The following is a 21,359-nucleotide window of genomic DNA, read 5'->3' as shown; positions in this document are numbered from 1 at the left end:
TATGAAACATCAGACATGCTTCCTTCCTGTTTAAAAAAAAAACTTTTGAAGTAATTAGGTATAATCAAACATTTACCATCTTGCTTCCCAGAAGTTGTCTTGTGGGCTGATGAACATCAAATGAATAATTCAAGAAAATATTCATAGCCCAGTGGAGACCCTGGGAAGGGCTGGAGGAAGGAGGGTGTCAGGAACCAATGTGGTAACAGAATTCAACTAAGCCTTGGAAGATAAATAACTTTTTAAAATGGTGTTCACATATATATTAATGTTTCATAGACCTTCGTTCCAAACAGCAGCCCATTTGAACTAATCAAATCACAGTATCCTTCATTAAGGTACTTGAACATATAATTTCAATGTACAAATTAACATCTTTTTAAGAGAAATATTTACTATTTAATTTGATCCTTAAAGTCAACAGTAAAGTAATATTAAAACATAACTTTTTAGAGGTTTTGAGAATAGTTGGTTCCAAAGGTCATGGTGTTAACTCGTTTGCTTCCAGGAAAGGCTCTACTTATACTTTGTTATTCCACTTTTTTTGAGCTCTCCATTGGATTCCGCAATCTCCCTTGTGGTCAGAACTTTTTTCCTTATCATCTAGCATACATCTCAATTACAATAAAAGCCTGATTTTTTTTTCTTTGTCTTGCCACAGCAGAGTTGGAATGTGGCAAGTCAACTTCTTTCTCATACTGCCTCCTCCTTATGATTGAAAATTGTTATTAAGTCATCCTTCCTTCAGTTTTCCAAGTAAAATGGCCCTAACCCATCCACCTTTCCTCCTTATGAGCTGTATCCATTAGTGTTTGGGGCCCTACTTCCCCCGGTATATAACTGTTCATTTTCCAAACCTCTTCTTGTGCCTTATATATTTTGTTCCACTTTGTATTAAAGTTCTTAGTAAATATATTGGATTTCACACTCTAGATTGTATGATCTTTGAAAGCAGAAACCAATATCTAATCTCTGTATCACCCCAATAATTTCAGACAGTACTCTGCACATGGTGGAGACTTTAAAAATGTTTGTTGACTCATATTTCAAAACTCCATTTTAAAGATTTTGAAAAGATAACAGAGTACTCTCACCAAGATGACTGCTTGAAGGAGAGGTAGACCTCCTAGTTTGCACAGACCTACTCTAGCAAAATCATTAAATTCACACCAGATGTATGAATGATTAAGAAACCCCAGTGAAAAACTATAGTAATTTTTTCCATCTCAGAACCATAGAAGAAGTCATCCTGAAGCCAAAAGACAGTAGGAAAGAGGAATGCTAACAAAGCCAATGCCCAATCTGGCAAACAAGCCCAACTTCTCAAAACAACCAGAGAACACCCAGAGACACTGGAGCCTGTACTCTGTCTGAAGGCAGCAAAAATGGAGGCCCCCAAAGAAATCCTTGAAGAGGTCAGGAAACCCTAGGGAACAAAGGGTGGCAGAGACCAGAATGTGTAACAAATGCTCAGACCAGGAGAGCCCAGGCACCCAGGGGTTCCAAAATCCCTTGCTATCCCTGATATGCTGAAGATCAGTAGTCCTGGATTTTTTTGTTTCTGGACTTCTATATATCCTTAAAAATTATTGAGGATATCTCACAAAGAATTTTTGTTTCTGTGAATTATATCTATCAATATTTGCTGGTTTAGAAATTAAAACCTTAGTATTATTATGAAAATAGTTTTGACCTCACAGACTCCCAAAAGGGTCTTGGGACCCCCAGGGGTCCCTGGACCACACTTTGAAATACACTTCAGCAGAAGACCCTGAAGATTAAGCATGCTGAACCTTGATGATCCAGAGACACTTACCCTGGGGAGCCTGAGCTCCAAGGGACCTAAGGAAAGACAGAGCATGGCTAACCACTCTACCTAAAAGCAGAATAGGGTGCACATCATGACACTGGCACAAAGCCCCAATTTAAGAATTAAAGCTACAGAAGATGAATAAATTAAAGATAATACCAACCAGTATATATATATATATGTATGTATATATATATATATGTATGTATATATATATATATATATATATTGCAGATATAAATATACCCTTCTGTTTCCTTCTCTAAAGAGGGAATAACTGTAACTACTAGAAGTAAGGACTCAAAATATGTAATCTCCACAAGGACTACATGAATACTTAGAAGACATGAAGTAAGAATTTTTGTAAAGGAAATATAAAATTTGAGAGAAAGAATTGGAAGGAAAGTAAATAGCTTAGAAGAGAAATTGGTAAACCTTACCTAAGTAATGGACTTTCAGAAAACCAAAAAAAAAAAAAATGAAATGGAAATCAATGACTCTATGAGAAAGCAAGAAATATTGGAACAAAATCAAAAGATTGAAAAAATAGACAGAAATTTAAGATAGTGGATATCAAAATTAACTGACCTAGAAAAAAAGTCAGGAACAGAGAATAATAAATGGACTCGCTGAAATGATGATTTGTTTTTCAAAAGCCTGAACATTATATTTCTAGAAAACATGAATGAAAACTGGCCAAATCTATTAGAACCAGAGGGCAAAGCAAAGATAGATTTTATCAGCAAGGTCCTAAAAGAACCCCCCAGTAGGGATGTCATAGCCAAAATCCAGAGCTCCCACATCAAAGAAAAAAAATACAAGCATCCAGAATGTTCAAACACCAAGGCAGCAGAGTCAGGATCACATAAGACCTATCATCTTCTACTAAGAAATGAGAATAGTTCTTGGAATATGATGTTCCAAAAGGCAAAAGATAAAGGATTAAAACCTAGAATAATAACCTGCAAAACTAAATAATCCCACAGGGTAGATTTGTTTTTGTTTTTGTTAGTTAATGGATCTTTAATGGAGTAGAGGGTTTGTAAGCACTTCTGGTCAAAAGAAGGAAGTAGTAACTTTGAAATACAGACATATCTAGAAAGGTAAATTTATTTGAGCAATTACAAGTTGTATGATGATGTAATGCTAACATTATAACAGAATGAGAAGAAGCCATGTTCAATCAGAACCTTAATGTCTTTGAAGGGTATTGAGGGAATTAAATAAGAAAAACAACAGAGGTGAGAGGTGGATGGCTTCTGTTATGGGGATTTAAAAAAGAGGAAAGAGCAGGTTGTTGTTGTTTGCCCTTTATTCTCAAAGAGGACTGTGACATTGGGGTGATGTCATGAATTGGATTTATGTGAGGTAGGGCTGTGAAAAGTTACCAGCCTCACTCTCTCCTCCAGAGTCATCTGGTTACAGTGGCAAGATATATATCAGGATGACTGGAGTTGGCCCTGGATGTTTAAGGCAATTGGGGTTAAATGACTTGCCTAGGGGTCATACACCTTGTAAGTGTCTGAGGTCAGATTTGAACTCAGGCCCCCCCAACGTCAGGGCCAATGCTCTATCCACTATTCCATCCAGCTGCCCCATAAAGAGCAGGTAGGGTAGAGTTAAGTAAATATACTTTTGTATAAAGGATAAAGAAAGAAGATGGGACTTGCTACTTTTCATAATTGGAAGGTATAAGAAGACTATGCAAACATAGAAGCAAGTGAATATCAACTGAATCTCACCCTTATCTGAAAAAGACAAAAGAGGATTGAGCACATACATATAGACTCAGTTTGGTACAGAAATATATCAAACTAAAGAGGGAAATAGGGGCAGCTAAGTGGCATAGTGGATAAAGCACCAGCCCTGGATTCAGGAGGACCTGAGTTCAAACCTGACCTCAGACACTTGACACTCACTTGTTGTGTGACCCTGGACAAGTCACTTGACACTCATTGCCCTGCAAAAATAGATAGATAGATAGATGATAGATAGATAGATAGATAGATAGATAGATAGATAGATAGATAGATAGATAGATAGATAGATAAATGAACAAACGAATGAATGAATGAATAAAGAAAGAGGTAAATAAGCAGGAATAGGAGGGGAAGGGCTTAAAAGGGAGGATATTACTAGAGAGAGAATAACCCTATGTCATAAGGTAATGGAGGAGAATATGAGCTAATGTATATGCAAGAATTTTAGAAATGTAAAGTGCTATGCAAAGGTGAAATATTATTATGTAAATTCTTATAAATCCCAATTAAAAAGAAATGGAGCCAACATCATACTTTCTTAGGTTGTAATCTAAGTAGGGAATAGCTTCAACCCCACTATAAAACAAAAGCAGACAAGCCTTCTCCCTCGGAATTACTTCATCATCATCATCATTATTATTAAATTATCATCATCATTAAATAAGATAATTACTTAATCATTATGATTATTATTATTAAATAAGATATTTGTAAAGCATTTAACACAATGCCTAGAACATAAGTGCTACATAAATGATAGTTATTTTTATTATGATGATTAGTGATAATAGTGATACTAATAGCTGGCATTTATATAGTGCTTTGAGGTTTACAATGTGCTTGACAAATGTTATCATATTTGATACAATCACTTTGGGAGGTAGGTACTATTATATCACTATTTTTACAGATGAGGAAAGTGAGGCTGGAAGGTTAAGTGACTTGTCCAGGATAGCACAGCTAATACATGTCTGAGGCAGGATTCAAATTCAGGTTCTCCTGACTCCAAGTCCAGTATTCTCTACTCTTACCACCTAGTTACCCCCAAGTTCTGGAATAGCTGGTATTTATATAGCGTCTTGTTGCCAAACCATTTACATTACATTCCGCATAAGCCTCACAGCAAAAGGTGGTAGAACAAGTATGGTTTAGAAAGAACGAAATTGAGGCTCATGTGTTCTAAGTGACTTTCCCAAGGTCACATAGCTACTAAATGGAAAGGTCAGAATTTGAACCCAGTTCTTCTGATCCCAAATCCAGTGGTTTGTTGTTGCTCTTTTCTTGTCTCAGGATTATTTGTTCTATCCTGGACATAACAGCAGTAATAAAGCAACCCAAAACTCCATGGCTCAGGGTTTCTGAGGCTGGACAAAATAGAAACTCAGCATCATACCATGCTCAGTCACACACCAGAGCTGCCTTTCCAAATCAAGTACTTCAAGGGGTGGCTTGTTCTATCATGATCTTTGCCAGGATTTGTATTCTGAACACTGGGCTCACTTTGTTCTATGACTGAAGTATTTATGTACCAAGCTCTAGGATAAATACTTATTTGGCTGCGTGGTTTTAGTTGTTCCCTGCACTGTGCCTTTCAAGGGCAGACATCAATGATGGATTGCCTCCTAGACCTCCCTGGGAAATGAATTGAATATCAACATAACAAATAAAAGAGGGAGTTTCTACTTGTATGTCCTCTGGCTGAAGGACATAGGCTGTCATGTACACCATGGCAAGCTTTTGGGCAAGCAAAAAGCACTGGGATAAGAGATTTAATTGGCTATCTAGTATGGGATAGGCTATCATCTAGTTGATCTGTTTCCATAATTTCCTGACACACCATTTTATGAGCATGGCAAAGACTAGGAAACATGTGGACCATCTCATTAGGTCCATTGTTCACTATCCTTTGGCAAATATCAGACTGTTTTTAGATACTCCTCTCCAACAGAAAGGACAAAAAAAATTGAGCTGACCATCTAGATGGTCCCCTCCCCCAGGGCCAAACCAAACATATGTAGATCTGCAGTTAATGTCAGGGTGGTCAAAATGTTTGAAGTGACCACAAAGCTATCAGATTGCTTCCTTCATGGTAACCCAGTTCAAGCAATGATAGAATGACTTAATGGTTCCAAGAAAGAAAGAAAGAAAGAAAGAAAGAAAGAAAGAAAGAAAGAAAGAAAGAAAGAAAGAAAGGAAGGAAGGAAGGAAGGAAGGAAGGAAGGAAGGAAGGAAGGAAGGAAGGAAGGAAGGAAGGAAGGAAGGAAGGAAGGAAGGAAGAAAGAAAGGAAGGAAGGAAGGAAGGAAGGAAGAAAGAAAGAAAGAAAGAAAGAAAGAAAGAAAGAAAGAAAGAAAGAAAGAAAGAAAGAAAGAAAGAAAGGAAGGAAGGAAGGAAGGAAGGAAGGAAGGAAGAAAGGAAGGAAGGAAGCATGAAGTCTCCACACTGCTGAAATGAACAAAATTCAAGAGTGGAAAAAAGTCAAACTAGGACCTTGGCATTGTGGAACAGGTCCTTCCCTCCCCCCCAAAAAAGTGCTTAGATTCAATATTTTTAACCAAATTGAAATGCATTCATTTATGTGCCTAGAAATAACCTAGAGTAAAATGCCTCCTTTCAGACATGTTTTTGTTGAAGCTTGCATCTGATCCACATGAAGCTTTCGAATGACAGTAAAAAATGAAATGTGTATGGAAGGGAAGAAAGCACAGGAAGGAAGGAAGGAAGGAAGGAAGGAAGGAAGGAAGGAAGGAATTTCAAATAATCTTAAAACACATATAAATATTTTATTTCTGATTGCTATTCTGAACATGCATTCTAGTTTGACCTCCCCCTTAGTTTCTACATGCCTTGTTTTCCTCATTTATAATGAAAAGATAATATATAAGGCACCATAAAATGCTTTGGTTATCAGGCAATATTGAGGAATGGGGTGTTCCATAGAAGTGAATTTTACAGATAATTTAAGCTTACCTTTTAAATACCCAATATGTCTATGTGTATCTGTATCTGTGTTTAGCTATTGGGGAAGCAAATATTTCGAAAAATGTATCATATACTTTTGAGACTTCTTAAATAGAGGATCCTGTATTAAGTTTTCTTGATGTTCATCATGAACATCTAATATTCTACTATGATGCCTCTAGGGAATATTGGACTGTGTAGCATCATTTGTCCCTATGCTAAATCCACCCCCCCGCCCCTGACCACTGAATTTTTTTGCATGTTATTGAGTTTTTTCTTTCTTCTCCTGGGAGAAGTCAGAAGCTCTGTCTTCTTTGCTGAAGGACTATCAGGTATCACTTCTTTTTTTTTTTTTTTTTTTTTGGTGAGGCAATTGGGGTTAAGTGACTTGCCCAGGGTCACACAGCTAGTAAGTGTCAAGGGTCTGAGGCCGGATTTGAACCCAAGTCAAGCAACCTGCAACTTTAAATTTCTGCTGCTCATTTGAAGGGGACTATAAAATCAGATTGTGAACTTAGAACTGAGTGTAAAATTAGAGTAAATAGAGTCCAAATAATGATCTGTAGGATTCTTCTATAAGTGAAGTGCATGCTTATACTTTAGGACATCTGTATTTTTTGCTCATTTTCCTGATTCCAAGTAGTTGAGGTCATTGATGAAAATATTAATCAGTGTTAGTAATTTTCAGATGAACAGGATAATGGATTTGTTTCTAAAGGCTACTTTTGCTGTGTAGAACTTATATTGTAACACCTATATTCTAACATTTTTATCTGGTATTGATGAATGTTTGACCATTTGCTTTGTTACCTGATATCAATTAAGTGCCTGAAAACAAAGAAAGAAAGAAAGAAAGAAAGAAAGAAAGAAAGAAAGAAAGAAAGAAAGAAAGAAAGAAAGAAAGAAAGAAAGAAATGAAAGAATGAATGAGTGAGTGAGTGAATGAATGAATGAATAAATAAATAAGTAAATAAATAAAGGAATGGGTGAATGCATAAATAGATAAATAAATGAATAAATGGATAAATAAATAAATATATGTTTATGTGTGTGCATACACATATATTAATATATACATACATATATGTATATGTGTATCTGTGCATATATGTGTGTGTGTGTATATACATATGTATATATGAGCTATCTTCTCTGAGCCAATGCTCAAAGCCAAGGGAGGAAAAATAGAATAAAAAGTAGTAGCCTTCCTCTCTTATTCTCCAATCTCTCTTTTCTAAAGTAACATGAAACCACTTCTTAAAACCACATGTTTCTTCTGTCCATTTACTCTCCCCACTCACTTCATCTGAATGAAAAGCATAATGGCACAGGAAATCTTCTCTAGATTAAGTGGCTCTGACTAGGAATCTGTAGCAGAAGTAATTATTGAGTCTTCAGGAGACTGACATTAAATGAGAGACTAATCATGAGCTCCATTTGGAATCAGGCCCCTTATCTCATCTAGAAGATGACCGAGTGAAGGGTGTGTCAGCCAGCACAGATAATGATAAAGGTAAGGGAAGGTTGTATGCATGTTACATCAGCCATGGGGACACAAAGAGACCCACAGGCTTAGATCCAGTGACCAGTTATGTGACACTGAGCTCAGTTGCTTAATGACCCACTCATACCTTTTGCTTTCACTAAAGATGGTGGTATAACAAGTCATTAAGAGTCGAGAAACATGCCTTTGAGGTGCTGAAAGGGAAGAATGGAACTCTAAGAATGGAAATGAGGGAAAATGAGAACTATCCTAAATCATTTTTTGCTATCACTGTGGTTTGGTAGAAAAATTGGCAATATGATTGAGAATCTCAGAGAAGTGAAACAAATAGAAAGGGGTTGGGGGGAAGACTAAAAAGAAGCTGTAAATATGAAAATGACAACCTGGTAATTTTCAGGGTTCTCTATATTTTGTTCTCTTAAAAGTAACCTTGCATTTTTGTGGATACCTGGATTTTTTGGCATAAATAACTATTATCAAGATGACTCTCTTGAAGATCAAACAAATAATTTTTGTGATTTATCTTCAGACATGAGGGAAATGCTAAACCACCACACTGCATTTTAATGATGTGATTACAGACTGAGAATTGAGTGCTAATTCTCACATGCTTGAGCACCATTGTAATGGCCATTCAACCCTGAGGTATTTAATGTAATCAGAGTAACTTATAGTAAGTTTCCAGACCATGTTACTTTATTAGTTAGCCAGTAAACCAGAATTTTTTAAACACCTTCTATGTGCCAGGTACTGTGTTTAAGTGTTGGGGATAAAAGAAAGGTTAAAAAAAGGCAAAGACTGCCTGTCACATGGCCCAACTTATTCTATCTCTTCTCCAAACTGGGTCAGTCAGCATGCCCTTACAGGCAGAGTTAAAAGAAATTCTAATTCCATGGTTTTTAGTATAACCCTGAATTTAATTAGACTAGGGGCATTATTCCTGAGCACTCTTAAAAGGCCACAAAGTGAAATACATGAGTTACAACTCAGTGATTCCTCCCAGCCCCCAACTCTTTTTACTATTGAGTGAGATTTGATTCCTGAGGGAAACACTGAGTACTGCTTTGGATGCCTACCCAAGGAAAACAAGACAGGGTATACCAACTTATACCATCTCTTACCTTCAGTAAATTTTCTTCCTCATGGGTGTATCTGGAATTTGGGGGCATTTCTATGGTTGAAAATCAGCAGTAACGTGCTACATTCTTGTACTTAGCCTCATGGTTGACACATGCTTAAAGAGGAGGCATCAGGGGGGCAGCTAGGTGGCTCAGTGGATAAAGCACTGGCCTTGGATTCGGGAGGACCTGAGTTCAAATCCAGCCTCAGACACTTGACACTTACTAGCTGTGTGACCTTGGGCAAGTCACTTAACCCTCATTGCCCCACCAAAAAAAAAATTTTTTTTTTAAAAGAGGAAGCATCAAGATCTTCTTTGCCCCCATAAGGAATCAGATTGCTTCCCATCTTACCAACACTCTTTTGTGATTTACTAATGGGTATATGAATAGAAGGCAAGTAGGTGGCACAATGGATAGAGAACTGGCACTGAAGTTGGGAGGACTTGGGTTCAAATCTCACTTCAGACACTTACTAGCTGTGTGACCTGGGCAAATCACTTAGCCCCAATTGCTTTAAACATCCAGGACCATCTCCAGTCATGCTAATATATATCTTGCTCCTGGACCCAGATGGCTCTGGAGGAGAGAGTGAGGTTGGTGACCTTGCACAGCCCTCCCTCATTTAAATCCAAGGCAGTGCAAGTCATGACATCACCCCAATGTCACGTCCTTTTTGAGAACAAAGAACAAACAGCAACCATATGAATACAAGAAGCATTTGTGCTTTCATTAGCCTATGTAAGTCCATCCACTAAAACATATCACAGATCTAGAACCTGTTTACAACCTATCAGATGAATTCTAGGGGATTGCCTGAGGCACATGGAGGTTAAATGTTAAGATTTGAGATACAAGCCATTGGAAGAGGTAGAATTATGGCACAGATATTCCCGATTCTAAACTCTAACACTCACCTAACACAATTATCTGAAACAAAAGTATGCCTAACACCATTCACTTACCCATCTCATATTCACTGAGTCACCGTTATAATAAACAAATCACTGTTAAGGGCATTTAAAAAGTTTAAGATGCAGCCCCAGCTTCCTCTATAAGTTTATAATCTGATAGGAGAAATAAGACACAGACAGAGCTATCTACAATATATGGGGGTATGTGATTCATCACATGAGTGGTAGAAAGTACTATAGATTACAAGATAATAGAATACCATGAGCAAAGGGGGAGGAAGATGTCATTCCATTAAGGTTGATATCCTGTCCCCTCAGATGGCATACAGTGGTGTGGCAGCATAATATTATGAAAATAACACTAGAATAAATATCAAGACTTCTGCCTCACTATACCACTGATTGACCTATGCCAAATCACTTAAATTGTCTAAGCCTCAGTTTCCCCATATTTTAATTGAAATAATACCAATTCTACAACTTCACTGAGGCTTCAATGAGATGATGTAAGGAGAATGATTTCAAAAGTTATAAAGTTAGAAGAAGAAACCCAAATAGGTACCATAGAAGCTTTAATCCCATGAGCAATAAAGCTTTTCATAATCTGACTCTAAATTATGTTGGGGTTGATTATACATTATCCCTTAGCATCATAATAACATTAATAATAAATAATTGCTGCATTTATATAGTACTTTAAGGTTTGTAAAGCACCTAAAAAAGATTATTTTATCTGATCCTCTTAACAACCTTCTGAAGTAAATGGTGTTGCTTTCCCCCTTTTACAGATGAGGAAACTGAGGCAAACATTAAGTGGCTTGCCCACAGCTATACAAGTAGTAAGTGTCTGAGGCTGGATTTGAACTTGGGTCCTTCTGACTCCAGCCCCATCCAGACAACATCCATTATGCCACCTGGCTGCATCTACTCTCATGTACCAGTTAAATTGAACTACTTGTTGTTCTCTATACACATTGCATCTCCTACCAGTGTCTTTGAGTAGGCTGCCCACCCTCACCCCAAGTCAATGACTAGAATTCTCTCTATCATCACCAAGGTCTCTTGAGGGCCAAAGCCAGCAAACTGGGAAGAAAAAAGGGAAATTTGTAAAGTATCTTATTGTGAATATAAGGTATTAATTATTATGATATAGGCATCAAAAACCAGGAGTCTTTTCTGAATGAGACTAGAATTCTTGTTGTGGCATGGGTTAGCATCACCAGAGAAGTCTAAGACACCAAAAGATGAAAGAAGGTATTAATTGCATAATATAGATATTGAGGGATATGTACCTTTTTATGAGATAGTGATACCTATTCCAAAGCAACTCTGTTTTTTCACCAGTAAAATGAGAGAGTTGGATTGTTGTTCTTTGTCCTTAGTTCTCGAAGAGGACTGTGACATCAGAGGGAATGTCATGACTTTGCAGTGAATTGGATTTAAGTGAGGGAGGGCTATGCAAGGTCACCAACCTCACTCTCTCCTCCAAAGTCATCTGGATCCAGTGGCAAGATATACATTAAGATGACTGGAGATGGCCCTGAATGTTTAAGGCAATTGAAGGTAAGTGACTTGCCCAGGGCCACACAGCTAGTAAGTGTCTGAGGTGAGATTTGAATTCACGTCCTCTTAACTCCAGGGCCCGTGCTCTATCCACTGTACCATCTAGCTGTCCCTGGACTGTATGACCTCTAAGGTTCCTCCCAAGATATGAGGGACTATGTTTTAGTAGAAAAGAATTGGGAGAAGGAGGAGGAAGGAGCAGTAGATCTTTGGTATGAGGACTAGAATAACAGGTCACTTGAAGGAGAGGACAAGACAGAGACATCAAGTCAGCTTGACAATGTAGGGATGAGCTCGGAAGAGAAAATATGGATTTGCAGAGAGAGGAGCGTGGTGCCAATTTGATAGAATTCCATAACATTTTTCTCCTCTTTGGAGGATTCTGCCCTAATTCAAATCAATCAGCTAATCAACAAACATTGATTAAGCACCTGCCATGTGTCCCACACCCTGTGCTAAAAATATAATGACAGGGGACAGCTAGGAGGCACAGTGGATAAAGCACAGACCCTAGATTCCAGCCTCAGACACTTGACACTTACCAGATGTGTGACCCTGGGCAAATCACTTAACCCTCATTGCCCCTCAAAAAAAAAAAAAAAAAGAATACAATGACAACAGTGAAATGATACTTGCCTTCAAAGAGCTTGCATTCTACTAGGGTAAGGATTCTTAATGTTTTTTGGATCAGGGACCCTTGCACTGCAAAGAATGGGTTTTTTTAAAAATATATAATACAGGGGCAGCTAGGTGGCTCAGTGGATAATGCCCCGGCCCTGGATTCAGGAGTTCCTGAGTTCAAATCCGGCCTCAGACACTTGACACTTACTACCTGTGTGACCTTGGGCAAGTCACTTAAGCCCCATTGCCCTGCCCAAAAAACAAACAAACAAACAAAAATATATAATACAAAATACACAGGACAACAAAGGAAAGCAATTTTACTGAAATACAGTTGTCAAAATATCTTTTTAAAGCTTGCAGACCTCAGGTTAAGGACCCCTGGAAGGGGAATACAACATGTTCACAGAAATACAAAGTAAAAGAATCATGATTCTGATAAAAATCTATTTGTTATCTTTCCCTGAACATTTCATGTGTCACATATTCCCAAGGTCAGTCACTAAGAGAACAAAAATTTTGAAAAATTCTATGAATGCATAACAGTGCAGGAGGAAGGATTTGCAGAATCATAATATTTGTACGCTGCAAACAACCATGAGATCCAGTCCAGAAGAATACGTTTTTTTCCTTCTGTTCTATGCATCAAGATGACAACGATGATAAATAACTTGCTTGATACACAGAAGAGGAGCCCTTGGACTCTTAGTGTCCCCATCACCTCCCCACCTGAGACATTTCTCTAGGCTGGACTGAATGACCCACTTTGACACTGTAGTTGGGCACATTTTTTTTTAATTTTAAAAATAGCGCATACATTGATATGCCCACAGGCTGCAGACTTCTCAACTTGCCCACACAGCATCCAGCATTAGGACATTTGTTAGTTATGAGCTCCCTCTTGCGTAGATATTTTTAGTTTAGACGGCCCCAGCCTCCTTGCAGAGTTGCAAAAAGCCACAGCCTTCATCTGCCTGAAGATTTGAATATGTAGGATTTTATGGGAATGCATATAACTTCCCGTTATTAAAATAAAAAATCAAGTAGTCAAAGAACTTCAGTGATCGCTGGCAATGAGAGGAACTTCACCTTTGAGATGGTGGCTTTTGATTCTCAGCTGTAGCATGTTCCACCAGCCAGCAGCAAACTAAGCATGCACAGTAGCCGAAGGTTAGTTTTGATTGCTTACGTCTTTCCTTCTCAGTGGGCAATTTGAGTGGCATCATCTGGGAACATGCAAGCTTCAGTCTTCTACTTTAAATGGCAACCCAGTTTTAGCTTCTTCCAGCCTGGATTATTATTTTTAAAAATGTTCTGCAAAAGGGCAGGTGCCAGGTTGTTATTTCACAGCCTGAAGACAGAAGAGTTGCTAAAAATTATCACATGTTATTTCCAATTATGCTTCTCCCAAAGGCCATTCAGTAGCACTTTAAATCAAGGTTCCAAAATGCACATCTAATTTCAATTCAGTAAGACCTATTATGAATTATGAGAGGGTACCAACTGATTATCAGAAGTGTGTGAGGATTAGCAGCTACGTGGCACAATATGTCTATGGTTATTTCACCCATTAGTGTTAGTCCTTAACAATTGTTTTAATTTATAGTTAATTGGATAAGTTGTTTTTTTGTATTTAAAAGTTTTATTAGAATTTATGGATTGAGTCTTATCAAGAAACTTCATAGAGTAATCAGATATCTAATATACCAGATATAGGGTGAAATTCTGTGCATTAATTTGTATTAATATAGTAATTTAATAGGCAATAAATGTCTCATTAGTTCTAAATTAAATGTGCTTTGCAGAGTCTTTATTTTCTTTAACCATGACCCATTGTCCTTGTCATGCATATTTTCATGATTCCTTTCCAGTATTATAAAAATGATAACATCTTTATTATTTCTTAACAAAACACATAAAGATGAAAAACGGTATATAGGTAGATAAATATGACTGCTCCCATTGTTTCCAGTCTAAGTATTATTTCTTTGTACCAAAGAAGAAGGATCAAGAACAGGTTGGTTTTTAATGTTTCTGAAGATGCTTAACCACTGATTACTGACTGAATTGTAATTCACAAAATCAAAGGCCTGAAAAGTTGATTGCTAAATTGTATGATATTACCCAAATCAAAAATATGTAATCATTAATAGTTGTTTTCTGTTATCCTTTTTCGTTGCCTGCACTGAGAAATTTCAAAATGTTAATATGCCAGTCTTGACGATCTTTGATACCTATTATACAAGACAGAGAATAAATTATAATCTTGGGCTATCCACATGAATGCTTCATTATAGACATTTAGAAACCAACTAGAACAACCCTCCCATTTTACAAAGAATGCAATTGAGTCTGAGAGGTCCTACATGCATTCAATTATGAAAAATAGTATGCAAAAATTGATTTCCTAATCTTTGGGAAGGAAGCATAATAAATTATATTTCTTTTTGAAGACTCGTACCCTTTTCTCAGTCACTCAAAGCACATTTCAGATATTTTCTGTTAACTGTCATGACTTATTGGTCATGAAGAAGTTTAGAATTAAATATTATATGCCCACTTTAGAGTAGAAAACTAAGGAAAATTGGAACTTCATGATGGGGCTTGAGTAAAAGTAATAATGTTTTTAATAGATTTGCCCTGACACAGACTTTTATAAATAAATACGTATTAATTAAAAATGATGAACAAGAAAAATTAGGATTAAAATAGCATTCAGGGGGCAGCTAGGTGGCACAGTGGATAAAGCACCACCCTGGATTCAGGAGGACCTGAGTTCAAATCCGGCCTCAGACACTTGACACTTACTAGCGATCTGACCCTGGGCAAGTCACTTAACCCCTGTTGCCTGGACAAAAAAAAATAACATTCAGAAGCAAAAACTACATATAAAACACTTACAAAATAATAAGATTTTTTGGTCCTAAAAAAGCCATTTCAAGTTACTGATTAAATGACTAAGAGTCACACAGTAGAAGAGAATTTGACTCAAATTTTCCTAACCTTTTTTGCTTATTGAAAGTCAAATTTAGCTCATCCTTTTCTTAAAGGGGAAAAAAAAGAAATGAAATTTTACTTAAGAAGTTGCACAAGTCTGTATATAATCATGAACAAAAATTATTTTAGTGAAACTTTTAACAATTCAACACATACTGGTTATCTTTGGGCACAAATGAGCCATACTAACATCACAACCACTGATTCTTGGAATTTACATTGTTAATAACATATGTTTCCATTTCAGGTCGTCTGAACTGGTGGTCAACAGTGTGTACGAGTTGCAAGCGTCTTCTTCCATTGGCAACAACAGGGGATGGAAACTGCCTCTTACATGCTGCCTCACTAGGTAAACCCAGAAATAAGCAGAGATCTGTAGATCTCCCAAACATTCCAACCTCTTTATTAAAAAAAAAAAGATTATGCAAATACAATAGAGTTAAGAGGAGTCTAGGGAAAACATAATAGATGTAGAATTTGAAATGACCTTTGGATGATAATTAAAACTTAGTGGCTAGAAAGAAGCAGGGTATATAATTTGGGGGAACAATATAAACGAAGCATAGATTCAAGAATATACATAAAATATTTAAGGGAAGATGAGTAGACCAGTTTGGCTACAATGGAGGATTTGTGCTGGTGAGTAGATGGTGGGAAATAATGTTTGAAAGGTAATTTGGGAGAATAGGCTATGGAAGGCTCTGGATGTCAGCTTAAGGAATTTCTTTGGAGAGCTTCTCATTTCTGTCCTCTCCAATCTATCTTTAATACAGTTGCCAAAATAATCTCCTTAAAGGCACACACTTGACCATGTTACTCTATTGATTAAAAATAAAAATCATTAGCTCCCTACTGCCTCTAAGAAAAAACACAAATACTGTCAACATTCTCAGTCTTCACAATCTGGCTCCAAACTACCTTTACAAACATTTTAAAATATTCATTATTTATTTATTTTAGCATTCTTTTCTTTTAAAATTTTGAGTGCCAAATTGTCTCCCTTCCTCCCACCTCTTCCCCAATTACTGAGAAAGGAAACAATTTTATATCAATTACATGTGTGAACCATGCAAAATATATTTCCTTTTTAGCCATATTACACAAAAAAGAAAAAAAAAGAAAGAAAAAAGAAAGAAAGCAAAAAAAATTATACTACAATTTGCACTCAGCATTTATCAGATCTATCCCTGGAAATGGATAGCATTTTTTCATCATGGATCCTTTGGCATTATCTTGAATCATTGTATTGATTAGAGTACCAAGTCTTTCACAGTTGATCATCGTTACAACATTGCTATTACTGTGCACAGTGATCTCCTGGTTCTTCTTATTTCACTTTTCATCATTAGTCCACATAGGTCTTGCCATGTTTATTTTATTTTTTTTTTTGCTGAAACCACACCCCCCCCATTTCTTATACCACAGTAGTACTCCATCACAATCATATACCACAACTTGTTCAGCCATTCCCCAACTGATGGGCATCCCTTCGATTTCCATTTCTTTGCTGCCACAAAAAGAGCTGCTATAAATACTTTTATAACATATAGATCCTTTTCCTTTTTCTTTCATTTCTTTTGAGGTACAGGCTTAGTAGTGGTATTGCTGTTTCAAAAGGTATGCACAGTTTTATAGCTCTTTAGGTATAGTTCTAGATTGTTCTCTAGAATGGGGTTGGAACAGTTCATTAGTCTACCAACAATTCATTAATGTGCCTATTTTTCCCTCATCCCCTCCAACAGTTGTCATTTCTGATAGGTCTAAGGTCGTAACCCAGAATTGATTCAACTTTCATTTCTCTAATCAGTAGTGATTTAGAGCATTTTTATATGACTATATATATATATATATATACATATATGCATGCATATTTATTTCTATATCTATCTGTCTATCCAACCTTTGATATCTTCTTCTGAAAACTGCCTGTTCATATCCTTTGAACATTTGTCAACTGGAGAATGTCTCCTATTTTTTTTATAAATATGTCTCAGTTCCATATATATTTACGAAATGAAGCCTTTTGCTGTAATTTTTTTTTGCATTACTTCATTATCTATGGTACCTTTTTAGTAAAATGTACTTGCCCTTATTATCTCTTTCAATCAGGTCTAATTTTAGTTTTGCTTTGTCTGAAATCATGATTGCCACCAGTGTCCCCTTCACTTCAGTTGAACTATAATAGACCTTCACTTAGATTCTTTCTGTCCCAAGTGTATCTTTTATATACAACATATTGTTAGATACTAGTTTCCAATTCATCCTGCTATCTGCATCTGTTCTATGGGTTAGCTCATCCCATTCACATTCACAGTTATGATTACTAATTGTGCATTTCCTTCCATCCCATTTTCTTCTGTTTATCCTTCTCTTTCTCTTTGTATGCTGTCCCTCCTCAAAATCTGTCTTGGTTCTGACCACTGCCTCTCCCAATCCTCCTACCCTTTTATTTATTTATTTATTTATTTGTTTGTTTGTTTGTTTGTTTGTTTGTTTATTTTTTTATTTATTTATTTTTGTGGGTCAATGGGGGTTAAGTGACTTGCCCAGGGTCACACAGCTAGTAAGTGTCAAGTGTCTGAGGCCGGATTTGAACTCAGGTACTCCTGAATCCAGGGCCGGTGCTTTATCCACTGCGCCACCTAGCCACCCCCCTCCTACCCTTTTATAACCCCACCCCCAGTATCTCTTAGTCCCTTCCCCTCCTATCTCTCTATTGTGATAGACTCAATATGCAACTGAGTGTGTATACAGATACACATATGTATATTCTTCCTTCTTTGAACCAATTCCAATAAGGGTGAGGTTCAACCATTGCCCACCCACTCACTTTCCCCTCCATTATAGACTCTTCCTTGTCTGCTTCATTTATGTGAAAGAAATTACCCCATTCTACTTCTCCCTTCACCCTTCTCCCAGTGCATCATTTTTTTTTACCTCTCTATTTTTCTTTTTTGGAGATCATCCTAACATAATTGATTCACATCCAATCCCTCTATTTATATTGACTCCTTCTTACTGCCTTAATAATGATAAAGTTCTTTGGAATTCCTCCCATATAGGAATATCAATATTCTAACCTTATTGAGTTCCTTCTGGTATCTCTTCAATGTTTACCTTTTTATGCTTCTCTTGAGTCTTCTGTTTGAATGTCAGATTTTCTATTCATCTCTGGTCTTTTGATCAGGAATGCTTGGAATTCCTCTATTTTATATATATACATTTTCCCCCTGAACAGTTGTGCTCAATTTTTCTTGGTAGGTGATTTTTTGTTGTAATCCTAGCTCCTTTGCCCTCTGAAATTTCATATTCCAATCCCTTTACCTCTTTAATATAGAAGCTGCTAAATTTTGTGTTATCCTGACCCTGACTCCATGATATTTAAATTGTTTCTTTCTGGCTGCTTGCAATGTTTTCTTCTTGACCTGAAAACTTGGGAATTGGGGTATACTATTCCTGGAAGTTTTAATTTTGAGATCTCTTTTAGGAGGTGATCAGTAGATTCTCTCAATTTAATTTTACCCTGTGGTCCTAGGATATCAGGGTAGTTTTCCTTGATAATTTCTTGAAATATGATGCCTAGGTTCTTTTTTATCATGGTTTTCAGGTACTCCAATAATTTTTAAATTATCTATCCTTGGTCTGTGTTCCAGGCCAGTTTTCCCAACAAGATATTTCATGTTTTCTTCTATTTTTTCATTCTTTTGATTTTGTTTTATTCTTTATTGAAGTCATTAGCTTCTAATTTCCCATTTCTAATTTTTAAGGAATCATTTTCTTTTTCTCTTTTTCTTTTAAATTTTTTCTCAATTATATATAGAGATATGTTTTGAGTTCCAAATGTTTCTCCTTCCCTCCCCCCTCCTGAGGCCAGCAAGCAATTTGATATAGGTTATACATTACAATCATGTTAAATATATTTCCACATTAATCAGAAGAGAAGAAAAAATACACAAGAAAGAATAATCAAGAACAATACCAAAAAAGCAACAACAAAAGTGAAAATAGTATGCATCAGTCTGTATTCAGACTCCATAGTTCTTTTTTTAATGTGGAGAACATTTTCTACCATAAGTCTTTTGGTATTGTCTTGGATCATTGTATTGCTAAGAAGAGTTAATCACTCCACAATGTTGTTGATACTGTATACAATGTTCTCTTAGTTCTGCTAATTTCACTAAGTATCAATTCATGTAAGTCTTTCCAAGTTTTTTCTGAAATTCATCTGTTTATCATTTCTTACAGCACAATAGTATTCCATTACATTCATGTACCACAACTTGCTTAGCCATTCCCCTATTGATGGGCATCCCCTCAATTTCCAAATCTTTGCTGCCACAAAAAAGAGCAGCTATGAATATTTTTGTACATGTGGGTCCTTTTCCCTTTTTTATGATCTCTTTGGGATATAGACCTAGTAATGGTATTGCTGGGTCAAAGGGCATGCACAGTTTTAAAGCCTTTTGGACATGGTTCCAAATTGCTCTCCAGAATGGCTGGATCAGTTCACAGCTCCACCAACAGTGCATTAGTGTTCCAATTTCCCCACATCTTCTCCAACATTTATCATTTTCTTTTTTTGTCATGTTATCCAATTGAATAGGTGTGAGGTGGTACCTCAGTGGTTTTAATTTGCATTTCTATGATCAATAGTGATTGAGAACATTTTTTTTATATGGCTGTAGATAGTTTTAATTTCATTATCTGAAAACTGTGTTTTCATATCCTTTGACCATTTCTCAGTTGGGGAATGACTTATATTCTTATATATTTGATTCAGTTCTCTATGTTTTAGATTTGAAGCTTTTATTAGAAACATGATAAAAATTGCCTTCTAGCTTTCTGCTTTCCTTCTAATCCTGTTTGCATTGGGTTTTTTTGTGCTAAAACTTTTTTTTTAATTTAATGTAGTCAAAATGATCCACTCTGCATTTCATAATGTTCTTTATTTCATCCTTGGTCATACATTCTTCCCCTTTCCTTAGTTCTGATGAGTAAACTATTCCTTCCTTTTCTAATTTGCCTATGTAATCACCCTTTATGTCTAGATCTTTTATCCATTTTTGACTTTCCTTTGGTGTATGGTGTAAGATGTTAGTCTATGCCTAGTTTCTGCCATAATATTTTCTAGTTTTCCCAGCAGTTTTTGTCAAATAGTGAGTTCTTATCCTGGAGGCTAGAGTATTTGGGTTTATCAAACAGCAGATTGCTATATTCATTTTTTTTTTTTTAGTGAGGCAATTGGGGTTAAATGACTTACCCAGGGTCGCATAGCTAGTAAGTGTTAAGTGTCTGAGGCTGGTTTTGAACTCAGGTCCTCCTGACTCCAGGGTCTCTGCTCTATCCACTGCACCACCTAGCTGCCCCACTATATTCATTTCATAGGAATCATTTTCTTCAGTAAGTTTTTGTACCTCCTTTTCCATTTGGCCTACTCTGCTTTTAAAGGATTTTTTTCTTCAGTTAATTTTTGTTCCTCTTTTATCATTATGTCAATTCTGTTTTTAAGAGGATATTTTCTTCAGTATTTTTTTGGGGAATTTTATTGAATCACTCTCATTTTCCCCCAGTTTTTCCTCTACCACTCATCTCTTTCTTTAACTCTTCCAGGAATTCTTGTGGGCCTTGGGTCCAATCAACATTTATACTTGGTGTTTTGAGCATAGCTGTTTTCACATTGTTGTTTTCTTCTAAGTTTATGTTTGGTCTTCCCTGCCACCATTCTAGCTTTTTTATAGGCAAGTTCTATTTTGTTATTGTTGTTTGCTCATTTTCCCAGCTTATTTCTTCACTTTGAACTTTATGCGAATGTTGAGCTCTGTTCACCTCAGGGTGGGGAGTTATTTGCCAAGCTTTGGGTATTTTCATGTTACTGATTTCAGAGCTAGTTTGGTGGGAGTCAGCAAGTTTTTGGTGCTTCCAAGGTGGTGTTATCCTGGGAGAGGTGTGGTCATTGTTTTCCTGGTCTGTGCTCTGGTCAAGGAACCCCATATCCAAATCATGCCTCTGTTACTTACTTGCACATCACTTAATCTCAAGTGCCTCATTTCCTAGGAGTTCCCTACTTGGTCACAGGTTGGAATTCTTATTCTGTATGCCAACAAAAACCCGGT

At 36.6% G+C, this 21,359-nt stretch overlaps 1 protein-coding gene across 1 annotated transcript in view; it reads left to right on the top strand.

The window, feature by feature from the left end:
- The window catches only part of OTUD7A (OTU deubiquitinase 7A), a 430,692-nt gene that overhangs the window by 326,167 nt on the left and 83,166 nt on the right, over positions 1 to 21,359 (top strand). The window contains 1 exon segment of the mRNA XM_043984737.1: positions 15,494 to 15,595. Coding sequence (XP_043840672.1) covers positions 15,494 to 15,595 — 102 coding nt within the window.

This window comes from Dromiciops gliroides, chromosome 2 (genome assembly GCF_019393635.1).
Source record: "Dromiciops gliroides isolate mDroGli1 chromosome 2, mDroGli1.pri, whole genome shotgun sequence".
Lineage (NCBI taxonomy): Eukaryota > Metazoa > Chordata > Mammalia > Microbiotheria > Microbiotheriidae > Dromiciops > Dromiciops gliroides.
Note: the sequence above shows the minus strand (reverse complement) of the source record. Positions and strands in the feature narration are given on the sequence as shown.